Below are 16,184 nucleotides of genomic sequence, written 5' to 3'. Positions count from 1 at the left end.
GGAGGAATGAAGCACTTTCTAACAAAAGGCTGTCATCAAATAAAGGAAGAAATATTGATGTACCAATCTTTACTGGCCTTGAGGGCCTGCAAATCATTATAGCACTTTTGTAAAAGCTATAGGGACCTTACTCCTACAGAGTTCTTGATGGCTGCTCCAGCTTCACCGGAAAAGAATGCTACAATGTATCCTAAAACCATTGAAAATAAATACATCACATCCAAATAAGTGGGTTTGGCAGTGACAAAGCAAGAGACTTGTAATTGATATGTCTTCAGATTAAGCACATTATTTCATATTTCATTTACTGCATGGGTTGTGAAAAGTAGCAGTGAGATTCAATTCTACATAATGATATGCATGCAGAATTCAATGAAAACAAAACAGGAGTATGATCTTTCTTAAAGAATTAGTAGTGATGTGGAAATAAATTGAAGCAGATGCTACTTAACAGTGTTACATTTTTTAAAAACCTCAAATTTATATGAAAGGCCTCATTTATAGTGGGATTTGTATGTTTGTTTAGTTGATAATGACACATGGGAGCCCTACTCTTTGCTGAGTGTTCATATAATAACATTTATATTGCAGATTGGGAAGTACAAAAAAAAATATTACACAAGGCAAAAAGTGCAACAAAATCTGGCACATGGTGCATCACATATTGTTTAATTTTTCACCCAAACCTACTGAGAAACAGTGATAATAAACTAGACTGCAGTAACACAGGATCCTGATCAAATGTAATCCATTTCCACAGAACATCAGTTATATCTCAGCCAACTGATTTTCTAGGACTAGAAACTTAATGAATAGGAACCAAACCTATACAGAGTTATTATTATTCAGAAGACTTGTGACTAATCCAGTATAAAAAAAAATACACTTCAAACGGAAGGAGGTTTAACAACTACAACCCTGGTTCAGTGGTTTCTTTAATAGGACAGAAACATCCTATTTACACTGGATTTCAGCAGATTCAGAGAGCGGTGAAATATAGTTATGGTTTTGCTATGCTGTTGTGTATAATTTAAATGAACTGCTGGGTACAGAGTCCAAAATAGCATGCCATATAAAACATTTACTCATTTTTTACACATTTCCGTAGGTAGATTGTGAAGGAATATGAGGCACAGTTATAAGTAATATATTTGTACATATAATTCCAAAATGAATTTGGCAAGAAATTAACAACTTAACTATTCTGATCATCAATAAAGGGCCATTGTGCTCAACTTTCCATCAGCTGAGGCAAAAAACAAGACCATACTAAGGTGTGAATACGGTGACCTTCCTGTATTCTCATATCAAAAATAACGAAACAAATTCCTTGGCAAAATAAAAGCACTCCACAGCCATCCCCAAAGCAGCCCTGAGTTATTTCATAAATCTTAAGAAAGTGATAGGTGCATCCCAGGAGACAGAATAGTTACAACTGACAAGCAAACAGCAAGCCTTCATGACAAGTCCTTCAAGGGTATAAGTAAAAAAAAATATACTGTTCAATTAGACAGGAGCAAACAGCAGAGTTAGCTGTTAAATTGGCATGAGCAAGGTCACTGCACTGGCAGTAAAGCAGAGCAATAACACAGAATGGCATATCTGACAATCCACAAATCAGTCTGTTTATATCAAATATGAACTGCCTTGAGTAAAATCAAATAACTAGCATTACACATTCATAATACATTAACAGCAATACTGCAAAGCAGGGAGTTCTTTACATGCACTAGTACTACTGTATATCAACACTAATGGAGATACACAGAATATATATTAAAAAAAATATATGCATATTATATATATAAAATGCACAAGAGTCATGAATATACTATAAAAAAAAATATCCTTATAAAAGGTGCTTAGTGATATAATTTCTGTCACATGGCTAACTGAAACTTGTGTATTATGATAAATAATTTACCCCGTTGCAAAATATGAGGATATTATAAGTCACCTCAGAGTTCCTGTATAAAAGAAAAATAGTAACGGAGCTCCTTCGTGACTTATAATATCTTAATATTTTACAAAAGGGTATACTTTGTTTACTGTATACATATATAGTATATATTACTGTATATATTACATCTGTTGTGACACATTTGTGACCTTACCAAACACTCCAGGAGTCGGGCAGGGCGTGCAATGATGATCATAAGCTTTTTGACCAGCTGAGTAACAAATGCTACCTCTGAGCTCTCTGACCGCTCGTGGGCCTGTTAAATACAAAATAAGAAGATGATTGTCTAAGTAACAATAACATCGAGTGACAGCGCATAATAAATGTCAGATAATATTGAAACATTATGAAAATACCATCTGTGTATTAAACTTTCACTTTTGGTATCTTATAGAATGTCTCATTCTAAGCAACTTTTCCATTGTAATTAATTGTTATAGATTGTAAATAATTTGTTTTGTTGTTCTGTTTCTTTCCAGTTTGCAGTTTGAAATGCTACCTGGTTGCCTTTGCTTTGTGAGGCTACAATTTAACTTTTTTTATTACTAATCGTTGTATCCAGGCCCTCACCTTGATTTTGTCTCTCACTGAAACCACTGCGTGGTTGCTTGCATTAAATGGACTCTGAAATGCCAAACTTGAGTGCTTCTGAACAAAAAGCAATTTTTAAGTTACAAAGAAGACTAATTGCAAACTGTCAGAATATCACTGCCAGCATTGCACTAAAAGCTAATGTAGAGGTGAACTACTCCTTTAATAAGTTGCACTTGAAAGACCATTCTGTCCAATATTTGTTTGCATGGGACAATATAGCAATGCCCTTTTTATATAATAGATGGCCAGCAAGGGGATTACCGTATATACTCGAATATAAGCCGATCCTTCCCACTGGCAATAATATGAAACACCGGTGGGATGACCTACATATCCTTAAGTAGCCCAAAGTTAACTTTGAGATTATTGCGGCCAACAAATCTCCCCATGGGGCATTGGCCTAATTTGGTTACATATATTTTTACAACAGCAACTGGTAGACCAGCAAGTGGCTTTGATCCATTTCTTGTTGTTACAACAATAAAGACAAATATTTGTTATACTGATACAATAAAAGTACTTTCCCCCTTTAACAATGGGCACATTCTTAGACATTTATAAAGGTCCTTCAACCTGTAAGAAAGCCTAACATAGATACAGCAACCAAGCAAGTCTACTGGGTTTGCAAATATATTTTTGACAAATGTGTTGTGTGTCAGATTAATGCAGAAGCCTACTTAAGCCTCTTTATAAAATTAAAAATGCTAAACGAGTATGATTAAAAAATGGGATGGTAATTTAGTGACTCTTGTGTCCAATCAGATGGGTGATGTTTAGTTTGTTTATTCAGCTGAATTCTACATTCACACTGGACAGAAATCTTCCACTGAACATCAGAAATGCATTTAGCCACAGCTCTTTGTGCTTTGCATATAGCTCCATCTCTGCATGAGGGGCTCTACCAGCAGTTGCTCTACTACAATTACTCTCAACACAATGCAATGTTTGTGACCGACACAAATGTATTTCCAATTGAGTCACTGAATGAGAGGCAAACTCAACTAACAAAGCAAAGGACTAGACATTATACCGATAATAATTTAACTTAACACAATTACAATTATTAAGTTTATCCCCATGTTCTCTAAGGTGCAGTAACATATTTCAGAGCAACAAATACAAAAATAAAAAAGTCCTAGAAATGTACAGAACAATGAAACTCCAAACTAACGATTACATCTCATAAAAGGCCATGTCTATAACTTATTGGTACTGGCATTTCTTAATGGGACAATTATGGCAAAGAAACATGTTGTAGGACCAGTATATGCCTAAAAACATCAATGTTTGACACAAACACAATAAATAAAACATGTTGTACACGATTTCTGCCTATTTTTCTCATTTAAAAATGAATATTCCCAATTGTTCTATTAAAATAACAGATCATTATTTTGTTTACCTTTACTATCACCCCTCTCTCCCCCTGTAATATGTTTTGTCAAATAGAAATGGGCTTTATATAAACAAATTTCCCCCAAAGCTACAGTCTGCAACACTTTAAGATAAGAAACATCTCTTTATACAGAAGGCTTATCAGTGGAATAGCAATTGGATTAACTACCTTCTCCTTACTTCAAAGTTGCTAGGAAGTTGACATGTGACAACGTTTTCAGTTTCAGTCGTTACCCAGTTAATAAAAGAAATAACAAATCCATAGCTACTGCTTTATTAAAACAACAGAAAGTTCATCCCTAGCCCCTATTCTTTGAGCTCTTGCTGAACAAGGAGGCATACACCTCATTTAAAAATAAACTCAGTATTAAGATATTTAAATAAACTTTACATTTGGGGCTCACTTATACATACTAAAACCAACTTCTGCAATAAACATCCATGCATACATAGTTGCAAATAGATGTGTATAAAGAGCTATGAAAATTAATTCTATCAATAAATAAGTACCGACTTGTTAGAACATCTTCCTGTGACAATAAAAAACAATGTCTTTGTTCTTAGGTAATTGGCATTTCAGTAAAAGACATATTGCTTCTGAACTACACATCTTACAGTAATACAGCAAATACCGCAATATACTTATTAGAAAGCTAATTACTGTAGTTTCTGTATATATAACAACAATTATCACAAAATAAAAATACTGGTAAAATGTTTTGTTTCTTTTCATGACAGCAGAAGAAACAATAGTGACCCACGCAACTAAATCTTCATTTACTGCAGCTGCTCATAAAGAGCTATTCTCAGAGGTTTTCTGGAGCAATCTACAGCAGACTATCTATTATGATTTTAACACACATTTCTAGAAAATGGATCTAGGAAACAGAAAGAATGACAAGGTAACCTCTGCTTGCCCCTCAGCAGCCCTCAGGCATAATATTTTATCAGCAAGGGAACAGACGTACGAGAAGGGTTCATTTAACAAGGCTTATTAAAAACCTACACAGCAATAATTCCCTAGGCTCTACTAAAGCAAAAGGGACAGGTAAGAGGTATTTAAAGAGCTGGTGCTTGATCTCATGGAGCTAAACTGGTATGTAATTGGGATGTAATACCTTTTTAAAGCTAATACTGATCTCTTTGTTACAGTTGCCTTTACACCTTGGGCTAGAAAAGTCCCTGATATTTTGTATGGATAGAACTTGAGGGAAACATACAGAGGAGTGTAATTAAGGCTACAGATTTTGCCATTAGTGCTATATGTATGTGTGTGTAGATGAATATAGATAGATAGATAGATAGATAGATAGATAGATAGATGATAGATAGATAGATAGATAGATAGATAGATAAAGATATAATAAAAACATATGTTATACATTTAGATTTATACACTCACATGAAAACATTACATTACATACATTACAAGTTTGTTCTCTTTAACCAAACCCGCTTTAACATAGAAGCCAACTTCCTATTAGTAACAGCTAGAATGAATGAAACACTTAAATACATGATACATGTCTTTCACAAATGTCTTTCAGTAATTTCAAATAAAGACAGTTTTAGGAATGCTTATATCTGATTTCTGTGTATTTAGTAATGTTCTCTAGAGAAAACTGTGTACACACCTGAGAGACATGCACACCTAATAGACCAGTAAATTTCAATAATTAGACATCCAGTATTAAAAAAAGAGAAAAACCCAACTTGTAAGAGCCACTCGGCCATGATCTGAGCGTATTTCTGTGGGTCCAGCATCCTAAGAAACATCCCTAGTGGCTGCTTTCCAGCTCCGGAAGGCTTGTTGGAACACTTCTGCTGATGCCTTGGTTATGATTGCTCCTGATAAGCTTCTAGCCACCCCAGCGTTATATACCAAGTTGCTGCCATGCGTGGCGACTTGATGCATGTCATCTAATTAGCCATTCCTAGTGACGGCATGCTTGTCTGAAGGTTATGGGTGTCTTCCCTTTATTTCCCTTCAGGACATGGAGAAGTGACGAAAAAAAAGGGAGGGAGAGGGCTCCAGGTTGTAGAACATGCAATTCCTATACACAGCCAGAAATACAAGACATGCACACAGCAGCTTCTTTATCTGAAATCCCTATCCGTCACTAACTGCAGGCAGTGGGGCATGAAATTAAAATCGCTGTCCTTCTCCAGGGATCAGCACGGCCAATAACCAGCGTACAGCAGTCACAACAGTGTAATTGAGCTAATGCAGACCACAAGCAGAGGTGCTGTCGCAGCACATAATAGTACAGTTGTGCTTACGCCTTCATTAAAAGGAGATTCCCTGGAACTAAAATGTATGTGTAATTATGGTTCAACCAAACTGCATAATGTTCAGGGATTTGCAATCTTCAGGCATATCCAGTCTGAAATTTCTAGCTACACAGGAGCATAAGATTCCATTTTGCTGAAAGTTTGACTGTAGTTAAACAAAAATAAGAGGACATGGTGGCATGCTATATTGGCAAGTACAGCTAAATATGTGCTTACATTTTAATGATATTTGTAAATATAAATACATGTAATCAAATTAGCTGGCTCTTATTATTATTATTATGTAAGATACATACCAACATATTTTGTATTTTACAATCTAAGCTCCCTATCAAAAATCACCTACTGAGGCTCATTTATAAACAATATGCAAAATTGTACCTGGGCAGTAACCAACAGCAACCAATCAGAGGTTAGATGGTTCCAACTAGCTGCAGGCAGAGAGTGATAGCAATGATCTGATTGATTACCATGAGTTATTGCCCAGGTGCAAATTTGCCCAGTGTTTATAAATGACCCCCACTATAGTCAATTTTATCAGGAACCAATTAACCTGCCTGTACATGGGAGGAAACTGTAGTACCCGGACAAAATGTTACTTGTGCATTTGTGAATGAGTGCTTTAACAGTCAAAATTGGGTGTGTGTTTCAGTTTGCAATTGTGTATGGGGGCAATAAGATGCCTGAGGATGTGCCTGTAAAGTTAAGCATGTGCAGGGAAAAATTACTAATATAAAGTTGTATGAAAATGAGACAAAAGGGAATGTTTGTCTTTATTGTATGTATAGATATAGCGAATGAGAATCTCTTTGTGTGTTTTAGGGAAGAGGTATGATATTGTGTTAAAGGAGAAGGAAATTTTATTTCCAATAGATTAGCCATGATGGGGCAAGCTAGAATGCTATATTTATTCTGCAGAAAGCTTTACCATACCTGAGTTAACAGCCCTAGAAGCTCCCTCTGCTCGTTTAAGACAGCAGCTGCCATTTAACTTGGTCTCAGTGGCTTCCTGCTGCAGCTCTAGCTGCTGGTAGCTCAGATTACAGTACAGTTGGGGGGGGGGGGTGGAGAGAGAAGCAAACTGACTCATGCCGTGTTCTGCAGAATTTTTCTGAGAGAGGGAAGTCTAATACTGAAGAACATGTTAACATGTGAAAATAAATCCTTTTTTTCTTTGATAGAGGACTAGATAGAGGGCAGCGTTTCTGTGAGTGCTTTTGGCTGTATTTACATAGACCTTTCATATAAAGCTTACTTTTACCTTTCCTTCGCCATTAAGTAAAAGAGTACAAGTGGCCTATTCTTCCATAATATGGATTTTGCATAACTTAGTAAACTTTGCCTTTGTAGTTAGTTTCTAACAGGCCATAGTAAATGATTCCCTGCTTAAACACAAAGGTCATCACTGGGAAACAATCATAAAATGTGTGTCTTTACACTTGAAATCTGCATTCAGCTCAAAGGACTAACTTTCCTTTGGCAGTCTAATAATAATGTCTAACACCAATGATACCCATACTGAACAGCTCACTAAAAACTAAACCAATGCACCATTCAGATCAATTGATGAAGAACATTTATAACCACAATTGGCAAACATGCCTAAAAAAAACATGTATGTGGTGGTCTTAGAACAGACCCAGATACACTAAGCAACTAACTAGCATGACTGTCACTACAAAAGATATTCTTCAGCAGTGGTAAAACAAAAAACACCCCGAAGTGCAGTCCCAGTGTGGCATAAGTACAAACAAGTTTGTTTAGACAAAATTTATATACTTTTTGATATTTACAAAAGGACAAAATAATTTAATTCAATCAACCTAATCTAGGTATGGCAGTCAACAGATACACATCTACCTGAAATTAGTAGCCTACCTGAAATCAGTAGTAACATCCAGGTTGCCATCTAAAAAACAAATATGCCAACCCCTTCTAAAAACCTGCACTGGTTAAACAAAAGCTAAATGTCTCTGAGTGGCTTTGTACCTTGTAGATGTTCTTTGTATCTCTATATGAAAATCTGGAGAATACCTGGGCTTGTCAATCATCACTGTTAGTTTTTTCAGAGATACTTCACAATCTACTACATGTATATCATTACAAGTAATGGTTTGGAGTAAATTACACTTTCTAATGCTTATGATATAAATATTACACACAGTTTGAGAAAGGGTCCGGAGGGGCCCGAAACGTTGCTCTTGTTTTCTGTAGGTACTTGGGCAAATAAAACACTTTTTTTTTTTACACGGCTTGCAATTTCAGTGTGCTACTGGATTTTTTTGCTGATAAATATTACACACTATTGTGGTTACAAATGTTTAATATAAGTGGGCGAGATTTCTAAGAATAGTATTGTAATATTTATATTATTTATATAGAAGTCCAGGAACCAAAGACCATTCGATGTACTAGTCACTACTTCCCAAAATGTTCACAAAAATAAGATTTGCATTGAAACTGTATTAAGTCAAATCTCATTAAAACAAAGCATTTTCATTCTGGAAAGTGTAAAATTGGCCATATATGGGACGATAAAACCTACAGATGGACAGAGACGAGACTCCAATGGGCCTCCCTGACCATTATCTGGCCCAAAAACGGCCAGCTTTATACCCAATAACTGACCAATTATAATTCAAATTTTTAAAAAATTCTCATTGTTTATGTCATGAAAACCCAATATTATGGGGGCTTTTGGAATTAAATTAGAAGTTTTTTCCCACGATAAAATTAAATATGGCCCAATCTCTTCTCCTTAATCACTGGCAGTCGTTCAAAACTAGGGTTTTTTGTTTAAGCGACATGAAAAAATTTGCTCAATGTGACAGTATTTAATAGCAAATAAAAAGCAATGCCATTATTCATTTTCAAAGAGGGATCATCTGAAAAGCAACTGAACAATTTTAGGAGCCATGTACTAGAAAACGCAGCTGACAAAACACTTAAAATAACAAATTGTGCAGTGCACAAAGAGTTAAATATTTCTAGGAGCCTTTAACTCTCTAGTCAAAGTCAAATAGCGGAACACCTTATCAGTCACAAAGCAAATGCCAGATTTAATCCTGATGAGGTCACCAATCATTTAATTTCTGTGGAAAGTCAGGGACTTTGCTTTTCTTTTTAATTACCCCTTCAGCCACTGATGTGTTTAAACACAATAGATAAGTATCTTTCTTGAATTCCTTATGGAGAATTTAAAGATTATTCAAAAAATAAATAAAAAAAATCAGAAAGCGAGGCATGGTTTACACTTACTAAACACTTAATAACAAAAATTATAGTGCTTTGTCATTTTTAGAGGGCAGTATTTATGAAATCTAAATATAAATCTTGGCCTATGCAACATTACCATGCAAAATGTAGAATTCAACCATTTAGAGATTTGAACTAAAAGAATTTAATTGGGTAAATGTTAGAAATGTATTAAACATTAAAATAATAGATATAATAATAAGAAAAAATTTAACATAAATATAATATCAGCCAGTTATTAGATTGCAAGTTTTAATAGTGTTTAGTGCATTTTTCGACCTGCTTAATGTGTTTTTTTGTATAGAAATAACTTTTTTAAAACAGGTACGTGACCTGTTATCCATAATGCGCAGGACCTGGGTTTTTTTGGATAAGGGGTCTTTCTGTAATCTGGATCTTCATACCTTAAGTCTACTTAAAAACTATTTAAACATGAAATAAACCCAATAGGATTGTTTTACCTTCCATATGGATTAATTATATCTTAGTTGGGATCAAGTACAAGGTACTGTTTTATTATTACAGATAAAATAGGAATCTTTTCTTTTTAATTTAAATTATTAGATTAAAATGCAGTCTATGGGAGATGGCCTTTCAGTAATTCAGAGCTTTCTGGATAAAGAGTTTCCAGACAATGGATCAGATACCTGTAAAATGTTTTATTATATACTTTACACATTGGAACAAACAACAAAAGTTACAATAATTTTTCCACTCACAGATGGGGCCACTAAATACAGGTTTGCAAGTGTTAAAATTAGAGCAACGGAACAACTGTTTGCCAAAGAAATGATATTTATCATTGCGCATATTTTCTGCTAACAACATTTATTATATTTAGTTTAGTAGAGAATGAGTAAATACGTTACAAATTTTAATTATTTGATTCAAAATAGACTTTATGGGGCTTTATGGCCTTTGTGTAATTTGGAGCTTTCTGGATAATGGGTTTCAGATAATGGTTCCCATGCCTGTACCTGTGAACCATGTTCACTTTATCAGAAGCTTGCAATAAAAGTAGATGCAAGAAAGTAAATATATAAACCCCAAAAGTACCAGGATAATCACTAAATAAAATGGATAACAAGTATATTGACCCTAGATGTGCCAGTATAATTACTGCAGAAAATAGATAACCAGTATAGTAACCCCAGACAAGCCAGTATAATTAGTCCAAAAATGGATAACGAGCATATTAACCCCAGACATGTCAGTATAATCACTAAAATGGATAACGGGAATATTAACCACAGACGTGCCAGTATAATCACAAAATAATATAGATAATGGGTATAATAATGACAGACATGCTTGTATAATCAGTAAAAAAAATATGGATAGAGAGCATATTAACCCCAGACATGCCAGTATAATTACTACAGAAATGGATAAAAGGCATAATACTATTTAGGGTAAAAAAAAAAAAAAAAAACATGTTGCAATATGTTTAAGGACTTACATTTTGAAGCAACTTCTCTAAGTTCTCCTGAAGCTCATAAAAGTAGCGGGAGGTGATCAGTCCATCTCGTGATTTGCTCAGGCAGTCACGTGCAAGTTCAATCACTTGATGATGAATGAAGCTCAGGACACCGTCTGCTAATGGCAGCACATTCTCTGGAGAATTGGAGATGATGAAATCTGCCAGTCTTTCTTCCATCTGCGCTGTTGCCTTTGGAAACCACAAAAGGTATAAATAAATGAAGAAATAAAAGTTACCAGCTTCACCCCAAATGTTCTGAAATCATTCAGCAATAAATCCACCTTCACAAGAAACTGAGCTTTAATACAAAATATAGCTTCCATCATTTTATTAGAATACATCAACTAATTAAAGGTAAGGTCACAAAAACAAAATGCTAAAAAAAAAATAAACAGCCAGGGTGCCATTACCACTGGATATGGCTGTGGGAGATATGGGTAACTCATTATTGCTACAATTTTACAGAAGTCTTAAAAAATGACCCACTGGTATCACTTTAAAGAGATACCCTGGGTGGCAAGAGCACAGTCCTTCCTATACACCATAGTCTTAACTGAACTGTTCTCTCCACTCAAACGTAAGTCCAAGAAAAATATTTCACTTTCACCAAAACCCTAAGTGAATTCTAAACTAGATCATTAACATTGAGTATTTCTACAAATCCATGAAAGGACTCTACAGAACCCTGCTATGCAAAAATTAGATCATCCGCATACTCCTTGTATTTAACAATGTGGTTGTTATGGCTTATCTCACCTCCATAGATGTGGGTATCCTCCAACCCACGTACAGGTTGGGTATGTGGGCACAAATTTCTCTAGAGGTAAAACTCGCCATTAAACATTAAAAAATGATGTGTCAGTACGTAGGAAACAGCTTTAACAATGAACGCCTTTAACATCATGTTGGCTATATTTATTAAGATGATACTGCATGGGCCGAATGCCTTTGTTATGTGAATGCAAGAATATGAGCTGCTAACATCTACAGTGGCCCATCCATATGAATCTTGCCAAACATGTTTAATGGAGAATTCTACCTCCAGAGATGTGGGACATCAATGGGTACATAGTTCAGATAAGCCTAAGCATTGTGCACTTGAAGCAGCGATTTCTAGATAATAGATTTTCCAATCAAGGTTCACACATTGTAAAAAAAATTGAGCTTAAAGTATATATTAATAAAGGATTTACTTTGGTCAAAGCTTAATATCAGATGTCATTTATAGATCCAGTTTGGAAACTATGTATTTCACAACCAATACTACTGGAGCCGCAGGTATGTTCTGAACATATTGATATGCCAATGAATCTCTTACCTTCGGAAATCGTTCTTTGTAAACATGATTCATCATTACTATTTCCCCATCATATGAAATGGGACAACGTCCAGGGCTAAAAGTAAAAATATATAAAAATGTGTTATTTTTTTTCTTACAGTATACACCTTTCTGTTCCTGTTAATGCAAAACAGTAATGTACTTATATTTAGTGTTAGTTTTATGCTATGTAAAATGTGCTTAAATGTGCTTTGTTACTGAATAACTTACAATTGTGTTTTCTGGAGCATATATTAAGATCAAATGAGTAGTCAAAGTCACAAGAAGACAAAACAGGAACTGAACATAAGCTCTGCTCAGGATCTTAACAGGCAGCTCATGTGGTTGAGATTTTCCAGTACCGTAAATGTAGCTAAACACTGCATTACAGTAACATTACCTTGGTTATCCAATTAAATAGAGTTTTGGTGCAAGCTTAATGGCCCAAGAACTGGTATTAAAATCTTGCAATCATATAATATATTCTGGGTATCATTTTTTTTCTGCTTCTACCAGTGGCTAAAGTTGGCCCTTAGTCACGCCGCAACAAATCTCCCTGCAATGCCATCCCACCGGCTAGAATGTAAGTCGCTGGTGGGATAGCATTTGCTGAAGTCGCCGAAGTTTCCTCTCAAGGCAACCAGATTTGGTTGTCTAGTTTGGCCAATTTCAATGACACAGTACCTTCTGCACTACAGGTCATTTTTGGTGTCAGTTTCAAAAGACCATCCTGTAATATTACTGGATCGCAGATGATCAATCAAAGCAGAAAATGTAACTGCACCAGCAAATAAAGTAGTGGGACGAGCTGCAGCTAAGCTTTTAAGCAGCCAGACAGTATTTTCCATCACTGTGTATGACTATATGACTGTATAAGTATACAGTTTCCGTCTGGTCCTTTGGACAACTGGCAGATAACATGTAAATCTTCCAGTGTATAGCAACCATAACACAGTAGAATATTTTGCTGCAATACTATACTATAATATAAACACAAAAATGAAAAGGAGCAGCACAATCGGCTCAAGCAACATATAAATCTAAAAGGAAAATATTTTCATATTAGAAATTACATGACAAAAAATTAATGCTAGCAAACTAAAAGATGCAGGGATAGGCTAAAACACAGCAGCATTGTTCATTACAGAAAGATGGACACAGACTGACTGAAAGCAGTATGTCCTTCATTCTTGTATTAGCACAATGAGGTAGGCTGAGTCTTGCCATATTATTGTTTTGCCAAGAGATAAATCAGCCTGTCAGTTGCACTTCAATACCCAGACTGCAAATTGTGCAGGCAGCCTCCAGGTAGGGGTCACATAAACAGAAACACAACAAAAGAGACAGAGGGGTGAGATATTAAGGAACTGTAATGGTATCAGCTTTCCTAGAACAAACTTGTGATTGTACTAATGATTCTGAATAAACGGTAAACACATTGCTCCCCTAGTCTAATGTACCTAATAATCTACATTATGAATATATAAAAGATTAATTATCTGTGCATTTATCTATGATATGCTTTGTGTTTTGGGAGAGAAATTACTGTTTTTCCAGCCCAGGAGCATCCATAAAGAACAGTGCAATCAATTGGCAATTTTAGATTTAGATTGTTTGTGCTAAACATGTGAGGTCATTCAGCTGATGGACATGCACCATAGATCTACAGAAAGGAGTGACAGGTGCTGAATTCTAAGCAGCCTATTGCAACACGATGCAAGTATGTAATGGTATGACTCATTCCTGCCTCAGCGGCCACCTCCCCCCCCCCCCCAACCCAGGGGACAATGAGCTAATCCAGATACAGAAAAATGATAATGGGAAAATCTTAACATCAAATGCATGTGAAAGTTGCCATTCCTTTCTTATGGTCATTTCATAGAGCAGAACCCTTTTATGGGATTTAAATTAAATATCCAGTTTTATCTAATACTCAACATCAGCATGGGTAGTAAGGATGGCTTAGAGTAATGTCACACAGGGTGTTTTGCCACATCACATCAAAATGAAAATATGCTGGTTTCCTCTCTGTGTGAGAAATATGTGATAGATAGATAAACAGATAGATAGATAGATGATAGATGATAGATAGATAGATAGATAGATACAGATAGATAGATAGATAGATAGATAGATAGATAGATAGATAGATACAGATAGATAGGCATGTTCTATTTAAACAAAATCTGGAATAAATTTTTCTTTTATTTCAAAACAACCAATAAAGGAGTTTGGAATCTTTCCGAAAATATTACAAATGTTGTTTGCTGTCATGATGTAATAGCGTTTTCCAAAATGAATTACTTGCATCCTTAATTAGTTCCAGGACACAGTTGGCTAGGAGATTAATAGCATATTATGATGCTCACACCAGCTTGTAAGGAAAGCACTGATTTATTCAATTGCTGGGGAAGAAATTACCTAACCTGCAGCTAGAGGTATATACAAAACCCTCAAATGAAAAGGATTATTTAATAGTAAAAAGCATGAATGAAAACTGTCAATATAAGTCATGTCATTTAGCGGCAGATTTATCAAAATGTGAGTTTGGAGCTTAACACATAAAATCTCCCCCACGTTCTACTCATTACTATGATTTTTAGAAGTGTATTTATCAGTGGGTGTAAGTGAGAGTTCACCATATCCTGCCAGCAAGGTATGACTACATAAAATATGTTTTTCTTCAATACCGAATTCACCTATTTAGCAACAGAAAAGAAAATTTACATCTCAGTGCTATCTATTCTTCTCTAGAATGTTAACCTTTTTTTTTTTGTTCATGAATTTCAGAAATGGGCTTCTTACTCTGAGAGAAAAACTACAGACACATGAGAAAAGATTAACAAAGCTCTTTATCGCATGGATCTCACAGGATAATTAAAAGCCAGACAGACGTAAAATAAGAAATTGGTTTAAAGAATTTTCTCTGTAGCCTTCTATGGTGAAAAACAAGGAATTTAAATGAACCTCATTTAAAACTGACAGGGGAAGAAATGTATCATGGAAAGAAGCGAAGGTTACATGAAGAGCCCTTTAGGATATGAAATTTGCATGAGCCAGATACCTTCGAATTAAAGTGTCAATTTACATGAGCAATTGAAAATGGCAGGAGCTTTACGGTAATATAAAGCAAGAAAGCTGACTTCTGAAATAATTGTATGGATAAAGCCTTGACAAAAACAAAGCTTTGAAAAAAAAAAAAAAAAAAAAAAAAGAAGCATCTACTGAGAAAATAATTCATACTATGCAGAACAAACAAGATATGCTAAACAACATCCCAGGTAATTTGCTTGCAAGGAGTGTGCTGCCATTTCTTTGTGTGCAGTATATGGAGCAATGCAATCAAGAAATTTTGTGTAACCCTATTGTCATGTAATTTTAGGTTTAGCATAAGCATATATAAAAAGGAAGCCAACATTACATAGATATTTTAATTTGATGTGGTAGGTCTCCTATAGGGGACTATATTGCATTATATGCACTTCTTGGGGCCTGTTCACATGGCATTTAAAAGGGCTGTAAATGCAGTACTTGTACCCAATGCTCTTTTCTAAAAGTGACATTCCATTTACAAAGAGTCTAAATATTCACTTTAAAAAAAAAAAAAAAAAAAAAATGCATGTACATGCATCAGGGATCCCCAACCTTTTTTACTTGTGAGCCACACGCAGATGTAAAAAGTGTTGTTGAGCCACACCAGCATGAAAAAAAGCTTTGGGGATGCAAAATAAAGGCTGAGATTGACTATTTGATAACCTTATGTGGACTGCTCGTCTACAGGAGGCTCTGCTTGGAGTAAAACTTGCCTCCAAGCCAGAAATGTAAAATTGGGCACCTACTTTATTGCCACAGGGAGCAAAATTAGAGGGTGTGGTTGGGGTTCACTGGTC

At 35.2% G+C, this 16,184-nt stretch overlaps 1 protein-coding gene across 8 annotated transcripts in view; it reads right to left on the bottom strand.

Moving 5' to 3' along the window:
- The window catches only part of mast2 (microtubule associated serine/threonine kinase 2), a 153,030-nt gene that overhangs the window by 23,772 nt on the left and 113,074 nt on the right, over nt 1-16,184 (bottom strand). For all 8 annotated transcript variants that reach the window (XM_031900176.1, XM_031900177.1, NM_001128649.1 and 5 more), the window contains 3 exons: nt 12,295-12,370; nt 10,956-11,165; nt 2,115-2,216 (listed from right to left, as the gene is read on the bottom strand). In XM_031900176.1, the coding sequence (XP_031756036.1) occupies nt 2,115-2,216; nt 10,956-11,165; nt 12,295-12,370 (388 nt within the window). The remainder of the gene's footprint in view (nt 1-2,114; nt 2,217-10,955; nt 11,166-12,294; nt 12,371-16,184) is intronic.

The sequence above is a fragment of the Xenopus tropicalis genome, chromosome 4, assembly GCF_000004195.4.
Source record: "Xenopus tropicalis strain Nigerian chromosome 4, UCB_Xtro_10.0, whole genome shotgun sequence".
Lineage (NCBI taxonomy): Eukaryota > Metazoa > Chordata > Amphibia > Anura > Pipidae > Xenopus > Xenopus tropicalis.
Note: the sequence above shows the minus strand (reverse complement) of the source record. Positions and strands in the feature narration are given on the sequence as shown.